This window comes from Patiria miniata, unplaced genomic scaffold, assembly GCF_015706575.1.
Source record: "Patiria miniata isolate m_02_andy unplaced genomic scaffold, ASM1570657v1 HiC_scaffold_1, whole genome shotgun sequence".
Lineage (NCBI taxonomy): Eukaryota > Metazoa > Echinodermata > Asteroidea > Valvatida > Asterinidae > Patiria > Patiria miniata.
Genome location: NW_024037047.1, coordinates 28,937,963 through 28,965,412, shown reverse-complemented (window position 1 = coordinate 28,965,412; position 27,450 = coordinate 28,937,963). Strand labels below are relative to the sequence as shown.

General features: G+C 40.8%; 7 protein-coding genes across 7 annotated transcripts; all 7 read left to right on the top strand.

Annotated features, from left to right (window-relative positions):
- Positions 1-3,658: 3,658 nt before the first annotated feature.
- Positions 3,659-4,439, top strand: LOC119728041 (alpha-N-acetylgalactosamine-specific lectin-like). Its single transcript, XM_038200120.1, has one exon. It carries the CDS (start codon positions 3,907-3,909, stop codon positions 4,420-4,422), a length of 516 nt encoding a protein of 171 aa, XP_038056048.1. The 5' UTR covers positions 3,659-3,906; the 3' UTR covers positions 4,423-4,439.
- Positions 4,440-6,442: 2,003 nt separating this feature from the next.
- LOC119732663 (alpha-N-acetylgalactosamine-specific lectin-like) lies at positions 6,443-6,964 on the top strand. The gene has a single exon (XM_038206298.1). The coding sequence runs from the start codon at positions 6,443-6,445 to the stop codon at positions 6,962-6,964; it is 522 nt and encodes a 173-aa protein (XP_038062226.1).
- Positions 6,965-8,358: 1,394 nt separating this feature from the next.
- Positions 8,359-8,886, top strand: LOC119732657 (alpha-N-acetylgalactosamine-specific lectin-like). Its single transcript, XM_038206287.1, has one exon. The coding sequence runs from the start codon at positions 8,359-8,361 to the stop codon at positions 8,884-8,886; it is 528 nt and encodes a 175-aa protein (XP_038062215.1).
- Positions 8,887-10,252: 1,366 nt separating this feature from the next.
- On the top strand, positions 10,253-10,759 carry LOC119732648 (alpha-N-acetylgalactosamine-specific lectin-like). The gene has a single exon (XM_038206274.1). The coding sequence runs from the start codon at positions 10,253-10,255 to the stop codon at positions 10,757-10,759; it is 507 nt and encodes a 168-aa protein (XP_038062202.1).
- Positions 10,760-12,128: 1,369 nt separating this feature from the next.
- On the top strand, positions 12,129-12,635 carry LOC119732639 (alpha-N-acetylgalactosamine-specific lectin-like). Its single transcript, XM_038206265.1, has one exon. The coding sequence runs from the start codon at positions 12,129-12,131 to the stop codon at positions 12,633-12,635; it is 507 nt and encodes a 168-aa protein (XP_038062193.1).
- Positions 12,636-14,020: 1,385 nt separating this feature from the next.
- Positions 14,021-14,527, top strand: LOC119732631 (alpha-N-acetylgalactosamine-specific lectin-like). Its single transcript, XM_038206253.1, has one exon. The coding sequence runs from the start codon at positions 14,021-14,023 to the stop codon at positions 14,525-14,527; it is 507 nt and encodes a 168-aa protein (XP_038062181.1).
- Positions 14,528-17,311: 2,784 nt separating this feature from the next.
- LOC119732626 (C-type mannose receptor 2-like) lies at positions 17,312-27,450 on the top strand. Its single transcript, XM_038206239.1, has 3 exons — positions 17,312-17,812; positions 19,843-20,124; positions 26,920-27,450. Exons 1-3 carry the CDS (start codon positions 17,312-17,314, stop codon positions 27,448-27,450), a joined length of 1,314 nt encoding a protein of 437 aa, XP_038062167.1.

Sequence of the window (27,450 nt, the reverse complement as noted above, 5' to 3'; positions counted from 1 at the left end):
GGGAAGAATCACCAGGTTTGCAATCAACTTTTTTCCCCTTTACCAAAGAAAGGAACAGGAACATGGCGACCAATCTTAAATCTTGAAACGGATTCGCTCATCCAAAAAGATTTGCTTGGACTCCTTACGAGCAGTTCTGGACTCAATTCCAATACCAGCATGGGCTGCTTCCCTGGACGTCCAAGATGCTTACCTGCATGCTCCAATTCTTCCTTGTCATTATCAATATTTGCAATTCCTCTACAAAAAAGTGATGCATGAGTTTACAGCCCTTTGTGACAGTAAAATTTTGCCTCTAAACTGTGACATTTTGGAGACATTGAAATGTCTCCCTAATGCCAGGTGTCTCCCTAAGATTAAATTAATGACGACAAAATGTCTCCCAAAGGTACAATTAACAGGTATAATAACAATAATAATATTAAAAATGAAAATATGGAAGGCTAGTCATCCTTTACTCGCAACTGAGAAGGGCACGGCTACAATGTGGTCGAGCCGCAGGCATGTAGAGCGCCTTTGGCAGCCAGCCATAATTATATGACCATGGAGCACAGCCAGAGATCAAAAGTGTTTGATTTTTTTCGGAGGGACGAAAACCGGAGGGCCTGGAAAAAAAAATTGTGGCACAGAAGAGAACCTATGCACAACTCCACTCACGTGGTCCTGGCCAGGAAGAAACCAGGGCCACATTGGTGAAAGGCAAATGCTTTACGCACTATAGCCACCCATGCAACCCTATCTGCTCTGTTCACAAGTACCTCTCACCGGCAAAGAAAGTACAGTTGGGGGTGACCGACTGACACCATCTTGCCTGACTGCAATTTTGCCGCGACGCACGGCCATACCACTGCGTCTTTCATGAGTTTTAATGTAATTTAAAATGCTTCCTTTTCTCAGTAAGATAAATTGACTGCAATACAATCTGTACAATAATATGTATTTCTTTAAATAGACAATCTTCCTTAGTCAGATTTGTATGCACAATAGTTTAGTCGGAAAAGGGGGGTATCGTGCACCCTCGGAAATCAATTTCTAATCAACGTTTCTAGGTCAGAAAAAATGCGTAGAAAACGATTTGCTATGTTAAAAAATTCAAAAAATGTCCCACGTATTGTTTTTATGCAAATTAGTGCCGCCATTACCGAAAAATCTATTTTTAATTATATCTCTGCCAATATTGCAGATAACTGAACGAACCAGGTGTCTAAACCCATGTTTTCAAGGTCAGAGATCACAATAAAACTATTCTGGAAGTGACCACATGCGTCTGTGGCATAGGAATATGCAAATTAGTGCCACTAATACCGGAAAATCATATTTTTGGCATATATCTCGGCCAATATAGCACATAACTACACCAGTAAGGTGTCTAAACCCATGTTTTGAGGGTCAAGTATCATTAGAAGACCATTCACGAAGTAACTATATGTGTCTTTGGCATGAAAATATGTAAATTATAAAGTGTCGGTTTATCAGATATTTGATTTTTAGCCAATATCTCAGCCAATATTGCACTTAACTACACAAGTAAGGTGACTAAACCCATGTTTTGAGGGTCAGGTATCATTAGAAGACCATTCATGAAGTAACTATGTGTGTTGTTGGCATGAAAATATGTAAATTTAAATTGCCGGTTTATCAGATATTTGATTTTCAGCCAAATTATATTCAATTTCAGCCAATATTACAGTTTATTTTGAAAATGATGGCTTAAAATAAACTTTGATCATTATTGCTTATCAAAACCCTTCTGTCAACATTAGCTGCAATATTGGCCGAGATATTGGCTAAAAATCAAATTTCTGATAAATCGACACTTTAGAATTTACATATTTACCTGCCAAGGACACACATAGTTACTTTGTGAATGGTCTTCTAATGATACCTGACCCTCAAAACATGGGTTTAGACACCTTGCTGGTGTAGTTATGTGTTAAAAACATGACTTTCCGGTATTTGCGGCACTAATTTGCATATTCCTATGCCACAGACACATGTGGTCACTTCCAGAATAGTTTTATTGTGATCTCTGACCTTGAAAACATGGGTTTAGACACCTAGTTCGTTCAGTTATCTACAATATTGGCTGAGATATAGTTACAAATAGATTTTTCGGTAATGGCGGCACTAATTTGCATTAAAACAATACGTGGGACATTTTTTGAAATGTTTAAAGAGAATATACAGCATTTGCTTTTGCTGTAATTTTCAGAAATGGATGGAATTGGGGGGTTGGAAATATAAAGCAAATATAGTTACACTGACTTTTTGGAGGTTATGGGTTCGAAAATGCTATAAAAACCTAGAAAAACGATCATTTTCCTGTAGTCTGGTTCCCTGACTCCATATAAGAAGAAACAGAGCAGTTTACATACATTGGGGAATTGTAAGGTCAGGGAACCAGTCTAGCTGGCTCGTACCCGTTCATAGGTTTGTAATCGATTGCAAACAAGTGCAATGGTCAATTGGGGCCAGTATTTGAAAAAAAGCCAGTTGTTTCCAACGCTGATCGGCCGATCAGCGTTGGAAATTGATACAAAAATACCACTTTTCTTGAAATAACAGTATACCAGGTGCCATAATTTTACAGGATGCTTTAGACTGTCATTTACCAACATCCTATTAAGGTATTTCGCAAAAACTTTGTAGTTTTATTTTTCGATGTTTGCAAATGTTGTATATTCCCTTTAACATAGCAAATCGTTTTCTACGCATTTTTTCTGACCTAGAAATGTTGATTAGAAATTGATTTCCGAGGGTGCACTATACCCCCCTTTTCCGACTGAACTACAATGTTTAAACTTTTTCAAATATTAGTATTTAATGTCATGTTTTTATTATATACAAACACGGCAGGCCATTTACCTTTAAAAATGTACTTTTTTTTAAATGTAAATCACGTGCAATTCAGCTGTGGCTGCTATTCGTGATTTGTTAATAAACCATGTTGAATTGAATTGAATTGAATTGAGTGTACATAGTGCAAATCCCCTGGTGTACATGTACATGTACGTGCGTCACACACAAGGAACAGTGCGCGTCAACCAGCTGAATGTCCCGCCCATGGGACGTCGTTGCTAGGTAAAAGGGCAATCTCTTTCGTTGGCGCACGGAGCCCATATCTAATTTATAGGCCTAAGTGCCAATCCCATGCGACCCCATATCTAATATATAGGCCAATATCATAAGTGCCAATATCATTTATAATGTACCAGTATTGCTGGTATATTACTGAAACCAATGAGACCGCAACTAATGGACTCCCAAGGACGACCTGGGGTTATACGCAATTACAGTAATATGAAATCTAACAATATCTGCAGTAAATGTGTAACATGTTGAGTGAATTTTTTTTATGAAAGTTAGTACTGATGTGGTACCACATTCCATGCGTGCTTTCCCCTCATACTTAAAGTTCAGGCACATGGCAAATTTGATAACCATTAAATTTGTGTGTTACCATACTACTGAAAGATCAAATTAAACTTTTAGCAACCCACTTAACGGTACAAGTAAGGTGCATTTGCTACTCTGAAATAATTCATTTGATGGCAATTTTGTTGGGTAATGCATTGCGCAAGTGCCAATCTTAAGAGAGAAAAAGACACGTATATAAATATAGTTTGGAATTATGAACAGCCACAAAGTTTCAATACGTGCTGCCGCATTCAGCTCAGCTGCTTGACTGAACTAGCCTAATGGAAATGCTTAATCAATTACCAGTCATACCTGTTGAACTGTGTGTTGCAATATTTGCCTCAAGGTGAACGCTAACCGACTACTACCGTACACTAGTCCATCAGACAGTATTTGTAATTCAGGGGTAAAGCAGTGAAAATAATTTGGGTGACACATACCGGTACACCAAAGCGTCTAGAAATTCAGTCGTGGAGATCTGAAAAAAAAATGCAGAGAGGCAAGCGTTGGCAGATTCTCCTGCTTGTAATTGTGGTCATCACAGACCACAATTTATTCACTGAGGGCCGATGCCGACGACTCCCCAGGTACACATTCTATGACTGCCAACCGCCGTGGCAAATGTTTGGATACAACTGCTACTGGTACGTGGCTGTGACAAAGAACTACAACTCTGCCGAGCAACACTGCCAGACCAACTCCCAGCCGGGCAGACTGGCCCACCTGGCGTCCGTACTCAGTGACGAAGAGAACCAGTTCATCAACAACTTGACTGGAGGGGCGAGCGCCTGGATTGGATTCAACGACAAGGCCGCGGAAGGAGTCTACACCTGGTTGGATGGAAGTCCCGTTGATTACACCAACTGGAAGCCTGGCTGTCCTGTGGGTGATCGCTATGGGAATCAGGACTGCATGCAATTGTTTGGAGGGCCTCAATGGAAGGATTACTTCTGCGGGAATACACTGAAATCCGTCTGTAAGATGCCCAGATATGCTTTGGCCTAAACCACCTTGACTACTTTGGTATGTACATGTATGTTATCTTTAAAGGTAAACTTGTCGCATTCCATATTTTAAAATCAAAATTATACTTTGTAAAATATTTCCACCATGTCTGACCTGATGAATCCTATGAACATTTCACCAATTCCTTGTCCACGTGCCCAAGAAAGAGCCCTTCACTTTGATGTTCACATAGTTTGTTCTGAACCATATTTGACAGGTATTATTGATATACAGTGTGCAAAATTTTGTTTAATGAACTCAAAAGAAGGTCAGGCAAATTCAACTCATCAGTTTTGTTAACGTTCGGTCACATACTGTAGTGTACTGCTCTGGTACATGTATATCTTTTGAGTCTTCTCAGCTTTTTCCCCAAAACTCTCTCCAGAAAGCCAAAAAGTTATCAAGATATTTTGGAATAGTATAGCAAATTGTACTTTGGGAATTGTTCCCATTTTCCCCACAAAAAACAGCCTTGCACTTTCGAATTCTATACTTCGCTCTCAAATCTGTCAAATTTCTTTAAATGGTCAACGGATAACAAAGTTCTTCACTGATTCTAGTCAAACAAAAACAAGTTGATTTTTTTTGTTTCAAGCAAAGACCACAGTGAAGAAAAGTCTGGTACAAATACCCTCGCCAGAAAAAAATGTATCATTCCTCATGTACACATACCTCGGTCTTACGTAGTTGGAAGTTGTGACAGGAAAACTTCCAAAAACCAGACTTTCTTCCAGTTTCAGCGCGTCAAAACAGAGACTCATGCCAGGATGAATTCAGTTTGTTTATACATCGAGAGTAGATTTCAAATGTACCCACGCTTGGTCCTAATATATGTAATGGACTGTGTTAGAAGGGCCCTAGTCTTTGACATGTGAGCAGATTTGTTGATACATGTAATTATCCAAAAGAACCGTCTCTTTACCTCCAAATTTTGACCAATCAGCAGATGCTATTGGGTCTTTGGTCATTCACCCTTTGTCGCGCCATAAATATGACAGGGGGGGGGGGGGACCGAGGAATTTTACTACAGTCAAAATTTGCACTCAGTGTACACACAAAAATGTACATGTACCCCGTGTACAAGATAATTATGCTTGAACAAAACCAGCACCAACTCCACGGTGCAGTGTAATCCCCGAATGAATTTGGAACCGGGAACTAACCGTGTACAGTGGACTAACCACTGTACAGGTACATGTATTTACTGACATCTCAACATATCCAGTTGTCAATGTTCTTGGTGACGGCCAACATATACGTACATTTCCAATAGCATGTGTTTCTCTGCAGGCATATTTTCATTTTCAATCGTTCAGAAGTATTGAATGGCTGCTGTACCTCATATTTTCAGTAAGCAGTCTTTTTCTTGAACTGCATGCCCAAATTAATTTTCCTGAGACATAAATGTCACATCCTGAGTATGGCACAGGCTTGTTTGCTCTATACAGCCCTTCTATTTTCCAGCATACTCCCCTGGCAAACAAAGTCAGGCAGTCTGCCAATCATTTCCATTTCTCAAAGCGAGCAAACCAAATCAATAATGGCAATTTCAGGTACTAGTTCTATTACCAGACTGACTCCGTCATGCAGACTAATGTATGTGCAACAGACTAGGAGGGTGCTTCATTGAGTACATGTACATGTATGTAACCATCCATAATACAGGTCGATTCCTTCTGCAAAACATTTTTCATTGCTGTGAGTCTTCGGTATATAAGCGTCCAAAACTACACGTACATGTAGCATCGTTGGGCAATCTTGTTGGAGCCTGTGGCATTATGCTGAGCAAGTCTGCGTTAATCATGTTTAAGGAACTGCATTACTGATCTTCATTTAAGCTATTCTGCAGAGCATTTCCTGACATGAACTTCATACATTTTTGTAGATAAACGCATTATATGACAACTGCACCAATTAGTAGGCAACGTATGTTTGGATTATTATATTTACCACATTTGCAGACAGATATCCAAACGTATGACATCAAGATAGTTGTGAAATTGTTGTGGATTCTTAAAAGATGAGAAAATTTTGGCAGGTCCTGATGGTCTTGTTTGCCATCCTTAACCGGAAGTCACTCGCGGATGGTCCATGTCGAAGAATCGCCAGATACACCGTGTACGACTGCGAACCAGCGTGGCAAGCATTCAAAGACAACTGCTACTTGAGGGTTGCCGAGGGTAAGAACTACACCAATGCTGAGCAACACTGCCAGAGTTACTCCAAGCAATGGAGACCCACTTACTTGGCATCCATACTCAGTGATGACGAGAACCAGTTCATTGCTACCCTGATTGACAGCAGCGACACCTGGATTGGATACAATGACTTGGCAGTGGAAGGAGTCTACACCTGGTTGGATGGAAGTCCCGTAAGCTACACCAATTGGAAGCCTGGTTTTCCTGTCGGTGATGCCTATGGAAATCAGGACTGTATACACATGTTTGAAGGGCCTCAATGGAAGGAATTCTACTGCGATGGGAAGATGAACTTTGTAAGATGCCAAGACATACCTCTGTCTAAGAGGACAGACTCCCGATAGCTGACTTAGCCAAAGGTAAGTTCAATACACACAATCAGGACTGCAAAAATATCCCCTCATCATGTTCTTCCAGTTTCAGTGCGACAAAACAGTAGACTCATGCCTGAGGACGAATTCAGTTTGTTTATACATCGAGAGTAGATTTCAAATGTACCCACGCTTGGTCCTAATCTATGTACTACATGTACATGTATGTTCCGTTGAGAAGAGCCATGGTCTACGATATGTAAGCAGATCTGCTGATTAATTATCCAAAATAACCATCTCTTGACCTCTAAATTTTGGCCAATCAGCAGATGCTATTGGGTCTTTGGTCATTCACCCTTTGTCGCGCCATAGATATGGCAAGGGGGAGGGGAACCAAGGAATTCTACTGCAATCAAAATTTGCGCACAGTGTACCGGTACATGTACCGGTACATGTATGTACATTGTACAAGATAATTATGCTTGAACAAAACCGGCACCAACTCTACAGGGCAGTGTATTCCCCGAATGAATTTGGAACCCGGAACTAACTGTGTACAGTGGACTTACCACTGTACCGGTACAATTTACTGACATCTCAAAATATCCAGTTGTCAATGTTCTTGGTGACGGCCAACACACACATTTCCAATAGCATGTGTTTCTCTGCAGACATATTTTCATATTCAATCGTCCAGAAGCCTTGAATGGCTGCTGCACCTCATATTTTCAATAAGCAGTTTTTTTCTTGAACTGCATGCCCAAATTAATTTTCCTGAGAATAATTAACGGCATAAATGTCACATCCTGAGTACGGCACTGGCTTGTTTGCTCTATACCCACACCATCAATACAGCCCTTCTTTTTTCCAGCATACTCCCCTGGCAAACAAAGTCAGCCAGTCTGCCAATCATTTCCATTTCTCAAAGCGAGCAAACCAAATCAATAATGGCAATTTCAGGTACTAGTTCTATTACCAGACTGACTCCGTCAGGCAGACTAATGTATGTGCAACAGACTAGGAGGGTGCTTCATTGAGTACATGTACATGTATGTAACCATCCGTAATACAGGTCGATTCCTTCTGCAAAACATTTTTCATTGCTGTGAGTCTTCGGTATATAAGCGTCCAAAACTACACGTACATGTAGCATCGTTGGGCAATCTTGTTGGAGCCTGTGGCATTATGCTGAGCAAGTCTGCGTTAATCATGTTTAAGGAACTGCATTACTGATCTTCATTTAAGCTGTTCTGCAGAGCATTTCCTGACATGAACTTCATACATTTTTGTAGATAAACGCATTATATGACAACTGCACCAATTAGTAGGCAACATATGTTTGGATTATTATATTTAACACATTTGCAGACAGATATCCAAACGTATGACATCAAGAGAGTTGTGAAATTGTTGTGGATTCTTAAAAGATGAGAAACGTTTGGCAGGTCCTGTTGGTCTTGTTTGCCATCCTTAACCAGAAGTCACTCGCGGATGGTCCATGTCGAAGAATCGCCAGATACACCGTGTACGACTGCGAACCGGCGTGGCAAGCATTCAAAGACAACTGCTACTTGAGGGTTGCCGAGGGTAAAAACTACTCCGATGCTAAGCAACACTGCCAGAGTTACTCCAAGCAATGGAGACCCACTCACTTGGCATCCATACTCAGTGATGACGAGAACCAGTTCATTGCTACCCTGATTGACAGCAGCGACACCTGGATCGGATACAATGACTTGGCAGTGGAAGGAGTCTACACCTGGTTGGATGGAAGTCCCGCAGGCTACACCAATTGGAAGCCTGGTTTTCCTGTCGGTGATGCCTATGGAAATCAGGACTGTATACACATGTTTGAAGGGCCTCAATGGAAGGAATTCTACTGCGATGGGAAGATGAACTTTGTCTGTAAGATGCCAAGACATGTGCCTCTGTCTAAGAGGACAGACTCCCGATAGCTGACTTAGCCAAAGGTAAGTTCAATACACACAATCAGGACTGCAAAAATATCCCCTCATCATGTTCTTCCAGTTTCAGTGCGACAAAACACTAGACTCATGCCAGGACGAATTCAGTTTGTTTATTACATCGAGAGTAGATTTCAAATGTACCCACGCTTGGTCCTAATCTATGTAATGGACTGTGTTAGAAGAGCCATGGTCTATGATATGTGAGCAGATTTGCTGATTAATTATCCAAAATAACCATCTCTTGACCTCTAAATTTTGACCAATCAGCAGATGTTATTGGGTCTTTGGTCATTCACCCTTTGTCGCACTATAGATATGGCAGGGGGGGGGGGGGGAACCAAGGAATTTTACTGCAGTCAAGATTTGCGCACAGTGTACCAGTACATGTACCAGTAATGGTACATGTACAAGATAATTACGCTTGAACAAAACCAGCACCAACTCTACAGGGCAGTGTATTCCCCAAACGAATTTGGAACCCGGAACTAACCGTGTACAGTGGACTAACCACTGTACCGGTACAATTTACTGACATCTCAAAATATCCAGGTGTCAATGTTCTTGGTGACGGCCAACACACACATTTCCAATAGCATGTGTTTCTCTGCAGACATATTTTCATATTCAATCGCTCAGAAGTATTGAATGGCTGCTGTACCTCATATTTTCAGTAAGCAGTCTTTTTCTTGAACTGCATGCCCAAATTAATTTTCCTGAGGATAATACGACATAAATGTCACATCCTGAGTACGACACAGGCTTGTTTGCTCTACATGTATACCCACACCATCAATACAGCCCTTCTTTTTTCCAGCATACTCCCCTGGCAAACAAAGTCAGCCAGTCTGACAATCATTTCCATTTCTCAAAGCGAGCAGACCAAATCAATAATGGCAATATCAGGTACTGTTTTAATTACCAGACTGACTCCTCATGCAGACTAATGACTTGGCTAATATGTGCAGCATACTAGGAGGGTGCTTCATTGAGTATGTAACTGATCCATAATACCGGTCGATTCCTTCTGCTAAACCTGCTTCATTGCTTTGAGTCTTTGGTATAAGCGTCCAAAACTACACGTAGCATCGTTGGGCAATCTTGTTAGAGCCTAGTGGCATTATGCTGAGCAAGTCTGTAATAATCATGTTTAAGGAACTACATTACTGATCTTCATTTTAGCTGTTCTGCAGAGCATTTCCTGACGTGAACTTCATAGGTAAATCCAAAATACGCCAACTGCACCTGCTTAGAGGGTAACACCTGATTGGATTATTACATTCACCACGTTTGCAGACAGATATATCCAAACGTATGGCTTCAAAAGAGTTGTGAAACTGTTGGGGATTCTTGAAAGATGAGAAAAGTTTGGCAGGTCCTGTTGGTCTTGTTTGCCATCCTTAACCAGAAGTCACTCACGGATGGTCGATGCCGAAGAATCGCCAGATACACCGTGTACGACTGCGAACCGCTGTGGCAAGCATTCAAAGACAACTGCTACTTGAGGGTTGCTGAGGGTAAGAACTACTCCAATGCTGAGCAACACTGCCAGAGTTACTCCAAGCAATGGAGACCCACTCACTTGGCATCCATACTCAGTGATGACGAGAACCAGTTCATTGTTACCCTGATTGACAGCAGGGACACCTGGATTGGATACAATGACTTGGCAGTGGAAGGAGTCTACACCTGGTTGGATGGAAGTCCCGCAGGCTACACCAATTGGAAGCCTGGTTTTCCTGTCGGTGATGCCTATGGAAATCAGGACTGTATACACATGTTTGAAGGGCCTCAATGGAAGGAATTCTACTGCGATGGGAAGATGAACTTTGTCTGTAAGATGCCAAGACATACCTCTGTCTAAGAGGACAGACTCCGGATAGCTGACTATTAGCCAAAGGTAAGTTCAATACACACAATCAGGACTGCAAAAATATCCCCTCATCATGTTCTTCCAGTTTCAGTGCGACAAAACACTACACTCACGCCAGGACGAATTCAGTTTGTTTATACATCGAGAGTATAGATTTCAAATGTACCCACGCTTGGTCCTAATCTATGTACTACATGTATGTACCGTGGAGAAGAGCCATGGTCTATGATATGTAAGCAGATCTGCTGATTAATTATCCAAAATAACAGTCTCTTGACCTCTAAATTTTGGCCAATCAGCAGATGCTATTGGGTCTTCGGTCATTCACCCTTTGTCGCGCCATAAATATGGCAGGGGGGGGGGGGGGAACCGAGGAATTTTACTACAGTCAAGATTTGCGCACAGTGTACATGTACCGGTACATGATGTACAAGAGAATTATGGTTGAACAAAACCAGCACCAACTCCACAGTGCAGTGTATTCCCAAAATGAATTTGGAACCAGGAACTAACTGTGTACAGTGGACTAACCACTGTATCGGTACATGTATTAACTGACATCTCAAAATATCCAGTTGTTAATGTTCTGGTGAAGGCCAACACGTACATTTCCAATAGCATGTGTTTCTCTGAAGACATATTTTCATAATCAATCGTCCAGAAGCATTGAATGGCTGCTGCACCTCATATTTTCAATAAGCAGTCTTTTTCTTGAACTGCATGCCCAAATTAATTTTCCTGAGACATAAATGTCACATCCTTAGTACAACAAAGGCTTGTTTGCTCTATACCCACACCATCAATACAGCCCTTCTTTTTTCTTGCATACTCCCCTGGCAAACAATGTCAGCCAGTCTGCCAATCATTTCCATTTCTCAAAGCGAGCAGACCAAATCAATAATGGCAATATCAGGTAATATACTATTTTAATTACCAGACCGACTCCTCATGCGGATTAATGACTTGGCTATGTGCAACATATTAGGAGGGTGCTTCATAGAGTATGAAACTGATCCATAATACCGGTCGATTCCTTCTGCAAAACCTGTTTCATTGCTTCGAGTCTTTGGTATAGCGTCCAAAACTACACGTACATGTAGCATCGTTGGGCAATCTTGTTAGAGCCTGTGGCATTATGCTGAGCAAGTCTGCGTTAATCATGTTTAAGGAACTGCATTACTGATCTTCATATTAGCTGTTCTGCAGAGCATTTCCTGACATGAACTTCATTGATAAACGGAACTGCACCTGCTTAGAAGGCAACATCTGTTTGGATTATTACATTCACCACGTTTGCAGACAGATATATCCAAACGTATGGCTTCAAAAGAGTTGTGAAACTGTTGGGGATTCTTGAAAGATGAGAAAAGTTTGGCAGGTCCTGTTGGTCTTGTTTGCCATCCTTAACCAGAAGTCACTCACGGATGGTCGATGTCGAAGAATCGCCAGATACACCGTGTACGACTGCGAACCGCCGTGGCAAGCATTCAAAGACAACTGCTACTTGAGGGTTGCCGAGGGTACGAACTACACCGATGCTGAGCAACACTGCCAGAGTTACTCCAAGCAATGGAGACCCACTCGCTTGGCATCCATACTCAGTGATGATGAGAACCAGTTCATTGCTACCCTGATTGATAGCAGCGACACCTGGATCGGATACAATGACTTGGCAGTGGAAGGAGTCTACACCTGGTTGGATGGAAGTCCCGCAGGCTACACCAATTGGAAGCCTGGTTTTCCTGTCGGTGATGCCTATGGAAATCAGGACTGCATACACATGTTTGGAGGGCCTCAATGGAAGGAATTCTACTGCAATGGAATGATGAACTTTGTCTGTAAGATGCCAAGACATACCTCTGTCTAAGAGGACAGACTCCCGATAGCTGACTTAGCCAAAGGTAAGTTCAATACACACAATCAGGACTGCAAAAATATCCCCTCATCATGTTCTTCCAGTTTCAGTGCGACAAAACAGTAGACTCATGCCTGAGGACGAATTCAGTTTGTTTATACATCGAGAGTAGATTTCAAATGTACCCACGCTTGGTCCTAATCTATGTACTACATGTACATGTATGTTCCGTGGAGAAGAGCCATGGTCTACGATATGTAAGCAGATCTGCTGATTAATTATCCAAAATAACCATCTCTTGACCTCTAAATTTTGGCCAATCAGCAGATGCTATTGGGTCTTTGGTCATTCACCCTTTGTCGCGCCATAGATATGGCAAGGGGGAGGGGAACCAAGGAATTCTACTGCAATCAAGATTTGCGCACAGTGTACCGGTACATGTACCGGTACATGTATGTACATTGTACAAGATAATTATGCTTGAACAAAACCGGCACCAACTCTACAGTGCAGTGTATTCCCCAAATGAATTTGGAACCGGGAACTAACCGTGTACAGTGGACTTACCACTGTACCGGTACAATTTACTGACATCTCAAAATATCCAGGTGTCAATGTCCTTGGTGACGGCCAACACGTATATTTCTAATAGCATGTGTTTCTCTGCAGACATATTTTCATAATCAATCATCCTGAAGCATTGAATGGCTGCTGCACCTCATATTTTCAATAAGCAGTCTTTTTCTTGAACTGCATGCCCAAATTAATTTTCCTGAGAATAATAAACGACATAAATGTCACATCCTGAGTACGGCACAGGCTTGTTTGCTCTATACAGCCCTTCTTTTTTCCAGCATACTCCCCTGGCAAACAAAGTCAGCCAGTCTGCCAATCATTTCCATTTCTCAAAGCGAGCAGACCAAATCAATAATGGCAATATCAGGTACTAGTTTAATTACCAGACTGACTCCTCATGCGGATTAATGACTTGGCTATGTGCAAAATACTAGGAGGGTGCTTCATTGAGTATGTAACTGATCCATAATACCGGTCGATTCCTTCTGCTAAACCTGCTTCATTGCTTTGAGTCTTTGGTATAAGCGTCCAAAACTACACGTACATGTAGCATCGTTGGGCAATCTTGTTAGAACCTAGTGGCATTATGCTGAGCAAGTCTGTAATAATCATGTTTAAGGAACTACATTACTGATCTTCATTTTAGCTGTTCTGCAGAGCATTTCCTGACGTGAACTTCATAGGTAAATCCAAAATACGCCAACTGCACCTGCTTAGAGGGTAACACCTGATTGGATTATTACATTCACCACGTTTGCAGACAGATATATCCAAACGTATGGCTTCAAAAGAGTTGTGAAACTGTTGGGGATTCTTGAAAGATGAAAAAAGTTTGGCAGGTCCTGTTGGTCTTGTTTGCCATCCTTAACCAGAAGTCACTCACGGATGGTCGATGCCGAAGAATCGCCAGATACACCGTGTACGACTGCGAACCGCCGTGGCAAGCATTCAAAGACAACTGCTACTTGAGGGTTGCCGAGGGTAAGAACTACACCAATGCTGAGCAACACTGCCAGAGTTACTCCAAGCAATGGCGACCCACTCACTTGGCATCCATACTCAGTGATGACGAGAACCAGTTCATTGTTACCCTGATTGACAGCAGGGACACCTGGATTGGATACAATGACTTGGCAGTGGAAGGAGTCTACACCTGGTTGGATGGAAGTCCCGCAGGCTACACCAATTGGAAGCCTGGTTTTCCTGTCGGTGATGCCTACGGAAATCAGGACTGTATACACATGTTTGGAGGTCCTCAATGGAAGGAATTCTACTGCAATGGAATGATGAACTTTGTCTGTAAGATGCCAAGACATGCCTCTGTCTAAGAGGACCCGGTAGCTGACTTAGCCAAAGGTAAGTTCAATACACACAATCAGGACTACCAAAATATCCCATCTCGCGGCAAAAAAATATTAAGGCAGATATTACGAGGTTACATTATAATAATAACAATTATAACTGGATTTAAAGAGCACTAAATTGCTAAAGGTTACAAGGCGCCAAATTGCCAAAGGATACAAGAAAAGAGGACAGCCAGCTATGATTTGGAGAAAAGATGGGTCTAATTGAGAGCCTTTTTGGAGGACAAAACACTGCTTGAAATTCTGATGGGGTGGGTAGGCTATTCCATAACCCGGGTGCGGCAATGGAGAAGGCCCTGTCACCAGCCTGTTTACCCGACTTGTGGATGACAAGGGACACTCCAGCAGAAGAACGCAGGGAGTGAGAACAGTTCTGGACTAGAGGGGAGATAAACTGGTGCAGAGTGCGATAATCTTGAGCCTGTTTACATGACCTTTGGATGACAAGGGACATTCCAGCAGAAGAACAAAGGGAGTAGGAACAGTTCTGGATTGTAAAATCAAGAAGGGAGATAACCTGGTGCAGCGTGATTTGTAAGTGTGCACCAATGCGCGAAACTGAATGTGTTGGGCGACTGGGAGCGAGTTTAATTGTTTGTCACTTCTAATGCCTTTCGGTGCAACGCGGGCCCCCTTTGCTCGAATTGAAAAGAATCAATCAATCATGACTCGCTTGTTTAGGAGTCAATTCTTTCTAGCAGACGACTCTAGCTCTGCACAAGTTGATTACAATGGCAGATGCTGTTAACTTTAAACAGAGGCTCACTGAAGTAAGATCAAATTCACACAAATTTTTTTTTTATATGCAGCCTATAGCTAGTCTAAGTAAAGATCCAGGTTGCAAAGCAAGGGTCTATCATATGTGAACCGATTTGCTGATTAATTATGCAAGACAACTGCCTCTTTACCTCTAGATTTTGACCAATCAGCGGGCGCTTTTTTATATCGGGTCTCGTCATAGTTATCTATAAATAAAACCTGCCAATTTAGCAAAAAAGTCCAAGGTCACACGTTCTTTGACAAATATGTTACGCGATATGCCGGCAATAATAGAGCTGGCCATCACAGTCATGTCTGGATCAGTATGCCATTGTTGCTTTTCAAAAACACTGCAACTGAATCGACCAATCACAGTTTTATGCCTGATTTGGGAATGAAATGACATCATAAACTGGTAAAGACGACTCCGATTGGCTTGTGCGCGGCGTCGCATATATGTTTGTATCGGACGTTCAACTGGAGTTAGGGCTCAGTGGAGAATGGGTGATACTCAGACCAGCCTACAGCATGCAAGTGCATCACAGGCTACATTGTGGTGTATTTTTGCTGTAAAAACTGTGAAAAAAATATTCTGATTGTAAAAGTACAGAAAAAAAAAGGAAATTCCATACCACACAAGACTGTACAGTATCCTTAAATGTGTCATGGCATTCATGAGAAGAAAAGACAATTATAAAATAAACAGATCCAAGAAAAAGTTGCATGTCTGCTTAACAATGAGGTCATATCGTGGATATGATATGTCATAAGTGAAAGAAGATGTGGGGTTTTTTTCTATTCTTTGGCTGGGAAACTTAGTCGTCTACTAGCTTCGAACAAGATGAGAATTAATAATTGTGCACAGAATCAGTATCAAATGTGGTAAAAATAAAATATCCTTCCTCACTTCAGAAAATTGGGCTTGTTTTTCAGGAGACCACGTCTCTACAGTATTAAAACTAAAGCACAAAATCACTGTGCACTGATGGTGCCAACCACATTTTTTTCTTGAAAGTAATGGCCACAATGCCAATGGGCATACGCTAGGTGTAATATCATGAGAAGAAATTAAATTATCTGAAGACTTAATTGATGTATTGCTATATCGTAGCTGTATCTTTGCTTCACAAGAAGAAATTAAACTACCTGCAGACCTACATGTAATTGAATTATTATTGCAATATCGTAGCTGCATCTTCGCTCTCAGGCCGTTTCTGGGCCAACTCATCACAGTCACAATTTGTTGCTCTTAATGAGAAAAACGGTGAAGTAAAATATGCATAAAGGTTTTCTTCTGGGTTTCATACACAATGTATGAAAAAATGAAGGTCAAATCGTGCAGTCATTTGAGCCATTAGGCATTTGCCTGTAGGGACAGGCAAAAGACAGAGGGGTAAAATGGACCTTTTTAAGACTTACTTTAGCACACAACTGAGCTACAGCATTACATCCCTCCCTTTTCAAGCAACAATGAACCTACACACTCCAGTTAAAATGGTAGAGCCCATTGTTCACAAGTTGGCCTACTTTCATTAATGGCCTGTGTAATTACTGCTATAACAATACACATCTCAGCAGTCCGCTCTATTCGTCTCCATACGTGTACATGTAAAAAAAATAATAATAATAAATTGGCTGTATCCAATGAAAACAGCATCCATCGTGCGACTATCAGACAACAGATGATGCAAGAGGCGAATACTGCAACAAAATCGCTCCTTCTTCAACATCACGGAGATAAATGCAATTGAAGTGTACCAGCCTAAAGGTTGCATGTGGTTCTAGCTTCAAATCATAAAAAAGTACTGATATTTGTCTGGCTTCATTTAAATTTGAGCAGCTTGGCAAAATTAAGCTTCAATGATGGAGGCAAAATAAGTCCCTTCTGTGGCCCCTCAACTTGAAGAAAGTAACAGCTTCTGCCTGAAGGTGTGTCCGTTTAAAAAATAATTTGTGGGGGCTTTTTTCGAGATTGATTCTAGAGGTAAGATGCCTACCGGTACTTGGTCAATGCTGGTAGCCTTACTTCTGTCCCAACCCACACCGCTCACCTGCATATGTCGACATATTGCAAGGGTCAATCTGTACGACTGTGAACCACCATGGCAAGCATTTCAACACAACTGCTACCTGTATGTTGCAATGGCGCAAAGCTACAATGCTGCGGAGCAACACTGCAAGAGTTACTCCACGCAAGGCAGAGCCGCTCACCTGGCATCCATACTTAGCGAGGCCGAAAGCCAATTCATCAGCACCTTGACAGGTGGCCGTGACACGTGGATCGGATACAACGACTTGGCCGTGGAAGGAATTTACACCTGGTTGGACGGAAGTCCTCACGGATACGAGAACTGGAAGCCTGGATTTCCTGTTGGCGATGCCCATGGAGATCAGGATTGCATCCATACATTTGGAGGACTTGAGTGGAAGGAATACTTTTGCTGGAATGGAATGGCTTTTGTTTGCAAGATGCCCCAATATGACTACCAATAACTCTGATCGACCTTAAAGACGCTGGCGATGCCTTCAGTTTGGGTAGGTCACACTGATTTCAAAGTTTCTTTGATATTGAAGATTTCAATTCATATTTTTTTAGCACTTGGTTAGTCAGCATCAAATGTGTTGGAATAATCTGAGCTGAGAGTGATGTAAAATCTGACACAAGTGGAAAATTACAACATTAAACACTAAGGAAGTAATGATTAGGTTCACTTGTCCCGACTGCATATTATGATAAAAAAAAATGGGGCGGGCACGCCACTTTACCAAAAAAACTTTACAAACATTTCAGGCTATATATAGGTCCCGCTGAGTTTGTAAACAAAAGTTGTTTATACATGTAAAAAAAAAAAGGTTTGATAAAAAAAAGGGGAACGGTGGAATTGAATTTGGGATTTACATGTACTTGAGGTTGTACAAATGTGCTCAAATTCTTTGAACATTTACTGTAATAAGGAAAGTCTCACAGTGTTTTTTTCCCCAACTTTCACTCGGAAGGTAACACACTGAGTATACAGTGTTTATACGTCGGTGAAGGGCAAAACCTAATTTGATTTACATCACCCCGATGCAAAAATTCTTCTTATGAAAAATAAGGAAAATGTTTGAACCCTAACTCCCTAGGGGGTGTGCAAAATTGTATTGAAATTGGAGGATTAGCCCTAACAGTCCTGAATCCTCCAATTTCAATACAATTTTGCACTATTGTACATGTGCATTCAGTACATGAGGAATATGTTTTATTCACATTGTACTGGATGGTAATACTTGATGCACGCAATGAATACATCTAGTCTAAGGAATCAAAATTGGGTAATCTGCAAATAACGGGTGAGCAAATCAATGTTACAGACTTGAAACCGTTACCACTACACCTTGCACATGAATTTGATCAGCTTTTCATCAAAAACACACACGTACCGGGTACCAGTTAACTGACAGTATGTATACATGCTTGCAACCCAGCTTTCAGTGGAGGGTAGAGCACCATTCAATTACAATCCACAGCTAAACACTACATGCACGCAAAAAATTAAAACTCAAGGCCAAATCAATATTAAAACCCATGTGTACTTAAGATAAAAATAACAAAATAATTGCCAGCAGACGAAAGAGTCAGATGTCTTGCTATTACGTCAAACGCAGCAAAGTCAAGCGATTTGTCTCCCTAGAAACAGACAGTGGAAGCATAAAGCATGGAGGGATATCACAATGCCTGCCTGAAAAAGCCGATATTTTTTTTCACAGTCAATTGTATGCTGAAGGGTTCTGACTTTCCAAGGACATTTTAAATAATAAACAACAAAGCAGCTGCACACGTGCAAGTCATTTCAAGTCTAGGCCGAATCGATTATTACTTTCTAAGTTAAAAGGCTCATGTAGGAAACTAAATGAACACAATAAGAAAGGGGTATATGGTGCTGTCAAACTCAGTGAATCCCGACCCTGACCCTGTATTGCAGCTGATCCGGCAACAATAGAATATGTATAATTTGTTTTTGCTGGGTAGTTCAATGGTTAATTGCTACACGTACCAGCCAGCCCTGCCAATCACTTCAAAAGCAGGCCAAGTAAATCAATAATGACAACCTCAGGAATGAAATTAACGAACCGACTCCACTCTGCCAGTAATTACCGTACAGGTGTATCAGATACGACAGTGAGATGTGTTTGCATTTGGATGGTAACTGACTTGCTGTACACATTTTTTTTGTGTGGTAATGTGGGTCTTCAAGCCACATTGAGGGGATCTTAGGGAGAATTCCACCGTGACATCCTTGAATGCTTTTGATAACGACTTCTGGGACTACGCTGAATGAGAGTGTTTTAATCAAGTTTATTGTTTTGCTGGATTGATCATCATCACGTTATTGCCAATGAATGCAGAACCTTGGTGTTAAGTGCCTGATTGGAATATACACAAAGACTTCTTGAATTGCACACAGAAGTGAAAGACCACTTTTACAGACTATTTGCACGCCATGTCCCTCCGGTTGTTCCTGTTCTGCACAATCTTGCAGTTCCCAAAATTTGTCGACAATTGCTCTTATCAAGTCCCCAGGAAAATGCAGTGTGAGCCACCCTGGTTGGCATTCAAAGGCAGCTGTTATCTTTTGGTGACCGAAACAAAAAACTACACTGATGCTGAGAAACACTGCCAGAGTTACTCCAAGCAAGGGAGACCATCTCACCTTGCATCCATACTCAGTCAGGAAGAGAATGATTTTGTGGGTCAATATGTACTGTCTGTACTCCCTGATTATCCTGGAATCAACACGTGGATCGGATACAACGACCTGGAGGTAGAGGGTACTTATTCTTGGTTGGATGGCAGCCCCATTTCGTACCAGAATTGGCGTCCTGGTTTTCCTGTTGGCGATGCCTTTGGGAATCAGGACTGCATCCATATTTGGATGGATAAAGAATGGAAGGAATATTATTGCGCGTGCGATAAAGTCATGCGATCAGTGTGCAAGATGCCATGTTTTGCTGCAACAAATCCAGCAACTGATTCAATATGCAACATGTAGAGGAATATGGCATTCATGATTACTAAAGGTGAGTTTAACTGACATAAAACGAAGCTAATTTTTAAAACAAAAAAATGACGATCCACAAATCTTTATGTTTGCTTCAGTTGGAATATATCTATAGGAAATATTTTATTCCCTTTTTTTATTTCTATTAGGAATCAGAAATAAAAGGAAATGTATGTAAATGAAAAAATATGATAAGAAATTGTTATGCACACATGGAATACATGTAGTTGCACATATCTGCTTCCAAACAAGGATGGAATAACATCAAAATAGTGAAGTTTCAATTTTTCTGGTAAATGTCCTACATGAACATTGTAATGTGGCATTTTTCTCTGCAGACATATTTTCATACCCTGGAAACACCCTCGGTATGAGCAAAATGATGTATGGCTGCCAAACCCGATATTTTTAATATGCGGTCTGCCTTGAAAGGCAGGTCCAATTATCATTTCCCCCGACCTTTAAACAGGCCTTCAATTTCAAATCATGAATACAGCACTGGCTTGAGTGCTCTTTAAGGGGGATCTGGCAACACAAACAATACAATATATTATATTTGATATATCCCCTGCAAATTAAGCTAACATGGCTGCCAATCTTTTCCACTTTATTAATGCTGGCAATCAATCATGGCAACTTCCAGTATGAAATTAACACACCAACATTCCAACACCACTTTGCCAGCACATAAAAGTGTAACTTGGGTATCAGATTTGAAAATCAAAGACTTCAACGAGCTTGCAGTTCCATGTTAACCAAAGATCCTACACACAAGGATTAACGACTTAGCCAAACTCCTGGTTAGACGCGTGATAACAATCTGTACAGGTGGGAATATCACGAACACTTGTCAACAAAGATCCCTCTCTGCGCCCGATCTGCCGGTGTCGAAGTCAGTCAAGCCAGCTAATTTTTGAATATTCATGATCCTATATGTTATTGGCCTTTATTATTGAATTCTGATAAGTGATAACTACATGTTAATGCCAAGCACAATATCTGTAGCTTTCAAATGAACTATGAAATGTTGTATTTTTTTTATCGGATCGAGACAACATCTCTCTAAAACTTTTTAATGAAAGCCTAATTAAAAAAGAGATTTGGGTAAACGGTGTTCTCCTCGGAAAAGATGTCACGATTGACGTTTATTTCCCGGGTTTACATGCACTTCATCTATGACGACAAAAACTGCAAGTATATCTTACATAAGGAGTGGTTTTGCTTCAAGTTTTATGAATATTTACGTTTTGATGGCAAGTTTTATGAATATTTACGTTTTGATGTCATGCAAAAACCGACAAAATGGCACACCTGGAACATTCGCAATTAACATCTCAACGGGTATTAAGGCCCATTATCACACGTCCAACCAAGTAAGGCAAGTCTGTTCTGTGCATTTTGTACTAGAGCTCAGAACAGTCGTTCATCCTTGTCGTGTAGGATCAGTTTATGATAAATAACAACATTTCATTAGATTGTTCATTATCACATAATAAATAAGAACTAAAATGCTGCTGAAAAACACTACCAGAGCTTCTCAAAGCAAGGGAGACCATCTACTCAGCCAGGAAGAGAATAATTTCATGCGTCAATATGTACTGTTTGAAATTCCTGATTATCCTGCTGTCAACGCATGATTGGATACGATTTTGAGGTTGAGGGTGCCAATTTTTGGTTGGATGGACTGCACCCGATTTCACGAAGCGCTGCAACGCGTCGCAACTCGAGTTACAACACGTAACACGTCGCAACTCGTGACGCGTAGTATCATCCATTTCACGAAAGTTGCGATGTGTTGAACGTGTCGTAAGTTCCTTGACAACAGCTTAAAACACGTTGCAAGTTACGACGTGTCTAGTGGTCATCGCAAAATAAGAATAGTCCCTTTTTTAGCCAGTATAATGCCATAAACATTTCATAAACAAGATTATAATACCAAGGCAATGTGTCTAAAGCTGTAAATAAAATAATCATTGAATAATTATGAATTAGACTGGAAAATTGCAGTTGAAATTTCAAAGTAGCTAAACAGTCCACTGAGAGCTTGTTTTCCTTCAGAATTCTATCACAATCAAGTTTTTTGCTCAGTGTGCAAGATGCCAAGCTTTGTAGGAACAAATCTAGCCATGCTGGATCAAGATGCAACATGCAGGGGAAGGTGTTGCATGTTATGTTTACATGTATTTATGATTACCTGACGTGACTTGAACAAACACAATACAAAGCTGAAGTATTAAAACAAGAGATCTCTTTTGTCTACTTGAGTTGGTTATTGAGGCAATCTTGATTTACTGTACATGTATGTGTACTGCTTGGTTCAATCAAGATTAAGAAATTATAAAAAAACAAGTCAGGTGTGTTTACAAACACAAATGCCCCGCAACCGTGACTGTTTCCATGACATAACACCACTCTAACATCAACTTACATGTACCTTGGTCAAATGGAACGTTCATTGACAGCATTAGTGTCTTCTGTAGGTTTTATATGAATTAATCCCTAATCCCTATGATCTCAGAATAAATACAAGATTTCTATTGTTTTAGCCACTGTGACCTTGACCCTTGACCTTTTGACCCCCAATGCGATAGGCTTCTTAGGATTGCCAAGGACAATCCACAAACCAAATTTGAAATTCATATGTAAAGTATTTCTCAAGTTATCGCGCTGACAAAATTTCTATTGTTTCAGCCACTGTGACCTTGACCCTCGACCTTTTGGCCCCAAATGCAAAAGGCTTCTTAGAATTGCCAAGGACAATCCACAAACCAAATTTGAAGTTCATATGTAAAGTATTTCTCAAGTTATTGCGCTGACAAAATTTCTATTGTTTCAGCCACTGTGACCTTGACCCTTGACCTTTTGGCCCCAAATGCAAAAAGCTTCTTAGGATTACCAAGGACAATCCACAAACCAAATTTGAAGTTCATATGTAAAGTATTTCTCAAGTTATCGCGCTGACAAAATTTCTATTGTTTCAGCCACTGTGACCTTGACCCTTGACCTTTTGGCCCCAAATGCAAAAGGCTTCTTAGAATTGCCAAGGACAATCCACAAACCAAATTTGAAGTTCATATGTAAAGTATTTCTCAAGTTATCGCGCTGACAAAATTTCTATTGTTTCAGCCACTGTGACTTTGACCCTTGACCTTTCGGCCCCAAATGCAAAAGCTTCTTAGGATTACCAAAGACAATCCACAAACCAAATTTGAAATTCATATGTAAAGTATTTCTCAAGTTATCGCGCTGACAAAATTTCTATTGTTTCAGCCACTGTGACCTTGACCCTTGACCTTTTGGCCCCAAATGCAAAAGGCTTCTTAGAATTGCCAACGACAATCCACAAACCAAATTTGAAATTCATATGTAAAGTATTTCTCAAGTTATCGCGCTGACAAAATTTCTATTGTTTCAGCCACTGTGACCTTGACCCTTGACCTTTCGGCCCCAAATGCAAAAGGCTTCTTAGGATTACCAAGGACAATCCACAAACCAAATTTGAAGTTCATATGTAAAGTATTTCTCAAGTTATCGCGCTGACAAGATTTGTCCGGACACACACACCCACACACACCTACTTGTTTCACATGACTAGTGTGGACTTTCCATTGCTTTCGTGTAGTTAAGAAAAACCAGTGAAAAAACTCATTTTTCTCAAACTGTGAAAACTCTTTCAACCCAATTTTTTTTCTATGATTCCCTTTAGTGTTTCTCTTCATTCTGCTACAGATAAACCTAACCCAAAAATGCCTCTAAACCTGTTTTCCAGAAATGGGGAAACACTGTGTGGACGTGGGGTAAGTCCACACAACGTCGGTGCTACCTACATTATGTGGACGTCTTTTGTTCGGAAGTCCACACTGCGTATGTAAGACAAACTCACCCACCCACCCACACATGTTTCACATGACTAGTGTGGACTTTCCATTGCTTTCGTGTAGTTAAGAAAAACCAGTGAAAAAACTCATTTTTCTCAAACTGTGAAAACTCTTTCAACCCAATTTTTTTTCTATGATTCCCTTTAGTGTTTCTCTTCATTCTGCTACAGATAAACCTAACCCAAAAATGCCTCTAAACCTGTTTTCCAGAAATGGGGAAACACTGTGTGGACGTGGGGTAAGTCCACACAACGTCGGTGCTACCTACATTATGTGGACGTCTTTTGTTCGGAAGTCCACACTGCGTATGTAAGACAAACTCACCCACCCACCCACACATGTTTCACATGACTAGTGTGGACTTTCCATTGCTTTCGTGTAGTTAAGAAAAACCAGTGAAAAAACTCATTTTTCTAAAACTGTGAAAACTCTTTCAACCCAATTTTTTTTCTATGATTCCCTTTAGTGTTTCTCTTCATTCTGCTACAGATAAACCTAACCCAAAAATGCCTCTAAACCTGTTTTCCAGAAATGGGGAAACACTGTGTGGACGTGGGGTAAGTCCACACAACGTCGGTGCTACCTACATTATGTGGACGTCTTTTGTTCGGAAGTCCACACTGCGTATGTAAGACAGACTCACAGTCGTTTTTTGCTATGCTTCCGAGGATTGGCTTTGTGTTTTCCTTTGTCCCTGTAATATAACACTCTCCCATAGATTAAGCACACAAACCTGCGTTCGAGGACAATAGGCACCTTCCTTCGAGGATCAATGGCCCCTTTGTGCTCCTTTTGTTGTCTGTCCTCAGGCGTAATGCCATGCAGGAACACACCCACCCACCCACCCACGGAAGGACAAGGCGGAAACAGTATGCCCCTTCGGCTTCGCCGCGGGGCATAAAAATAAAGCAAAATGCATACATGTAGTTCATGAATACAGACTTGATACTTTTCGCTACTTCTAACCGAGGAAGGACTAACCACTGGATGGACTGGCATACATGTTTATTGGGTAAAATATCTCAAAATATCCAAGTTTCAATTTTCTGGCTAAAGGCATAATGTGCATTTTTAATGGCCCGTTTGTTTTTTTCTCTGCAGACCTAAGTGTATTTTCAAACCAATATTCTCAATATTCCACAAGCATTGTCTGGTCGCCGCACTGCAAATTTTTAATATGGAGTCTGCTTTGAAGGGCAGGTCAAAATAAATAACTGTTTCCTGAGTCCTGTTTGCATTATCAACATCATCAATCCAGTTCATTTCTATGCTGTTTACGTCCCTGGCACACAAAGCAAGCCAGTCTGTCAATCATCTCCATTTTTAAATAGCAGGCCAACCAACTCAATAATTGCATTTCCAGGTACATGTACATGTATGAAATATTAGGCAAAAAATATGATTTATAAAATCCATTTTTTTTCCCAAAAGACGGGCCTTCAAAAGGATTTTGTTGAATATTTTTAACTTTTAAACTGCGGTTTTATCACTGATGATGTTTGAAGACAATTGTGATGACGATTCTTGAAATCACATTTTTTTGGTGAAAGAGGTTTTAGGGTCATTGTGTTTAAATCGTGATATACTTTGAACGGATTGAGCAATTTCGGTAATTTGTTCATCTAAAAGTAGTTTTTGAAATTGGCTTTCTAGTCATTATTGTTTTTGGTGCTACATATTTCTAAATAATGACACATTTTTTTGAGGTTTGGGTCCCCCTTTTCTTACTCACCCTGTATATGTGCCGAAGGCTGGATAAATCAAGTCAAGACAGCATCGGCACTCTGTGTTTGAGAAAGTCCATTTCTTTTTTCAATATATTGATTTGCTAAGAAAAAAAGGAAGGTCTCACTGCCATTTAGAGTCAGTTCAGTCAAAGTCAGTTGCTAAACAGTTCCAAGGGGAAATCGAATAGTTAAAACATGCCAAGCAGCCACACTTATACCACTAATTGGTACTCCAGACATGCAAAGGAAAAATCAATTCTTAAACATTTAGCGCCAAGGTTCGTGTAAAGGGAGAGGGTGCTGTTTGGTATCACTTTTGGTTCACAATAAGGCCGAAACAAAGAGTTCTGCTTCCAATTACATGGCATTCGCAAATAGGGTAGGTAGGTAGGGGATTTTTTTTGGGGGGGGGCATTTTTTTTGGTTTACGGTTATATGGAGGTGTCTGCATGTAGTCGAGGGTAAAAGGTAGCAATTGATGGTTTTGGGTGTTTTTCCCCTCCTTTTTCCCCATAAAAAAAAAATTAGGGTAAGGGCTGTCAGAATAGGGTAGGTACCAGTAGGGAAACCGGACGCAGATCAATTCTTTTTTAGCCCAAGCAAGACGCCACTTAGTTTCCTTGGTAATAATCAATGGAGACGGATCAATGGTAATTAAAGAGGAGGGGCAAAACAATTATACAGGTACCTTAGTGAAAAGCAGTGATTTTATTGAACAGCCAATCATGGGATGACATTACTGGACTGCTCCAGTGAAAGTGATCGTATTGGCAACTCCAAACAGTATTCATACGTTTTTACATGGTTTATGTTGTTGAAGAACAAGTACTGCTCATGTCTGTAGAAACACCAGTCTGATTGTACAGCGCATTTGAGATAGATCTGTTCAAAAGTGAAAGCTTGGCCAAGTTTGATCATTATCAAATCCCAATTCCGATATCATCATGTCTGAGTTGTTACTTCTGATTTGCATATCGCTGCAACTTGTGAAGCATGTCGATGCATGCTCTGATCAATTCATGAGGAAAATACAGTGTGATCCACCCTGGCTTGCATTTCAAGACAGCTGTTATCTTTTGGTGACAGAGACAAAAAACTACAATGATGCTGAGAAACACTGCCAGAGTTACTCCAAGCAAGGGAGACCATCTCACCTTGCATCCATACTCAATCAGGAAGAGAATGATTTTGTGGGTCAATATGTTCTTTCGGTTTTCCCTGATTATCCTAAAATTGACACATGGTTCGGATACAATGACTTGGAAGTTGAGGGCAATTATTCTTGGTTGGATGGCAGCCCCGTTTCGTACCAGAATTGGCGTCCTGGTTTTCCTATTGGTGGTGCTTATGGAAATCAAGACTGCATCCTTATGTTTCTGGATAAACAATGGAAAGAATACTACTGCAGTCAAGCTATGCGCTCAGTGTGCAAGACGCCAAGCTACATACAAAATCAAGAAGCTGGGTCAAGATGCAACATGTAG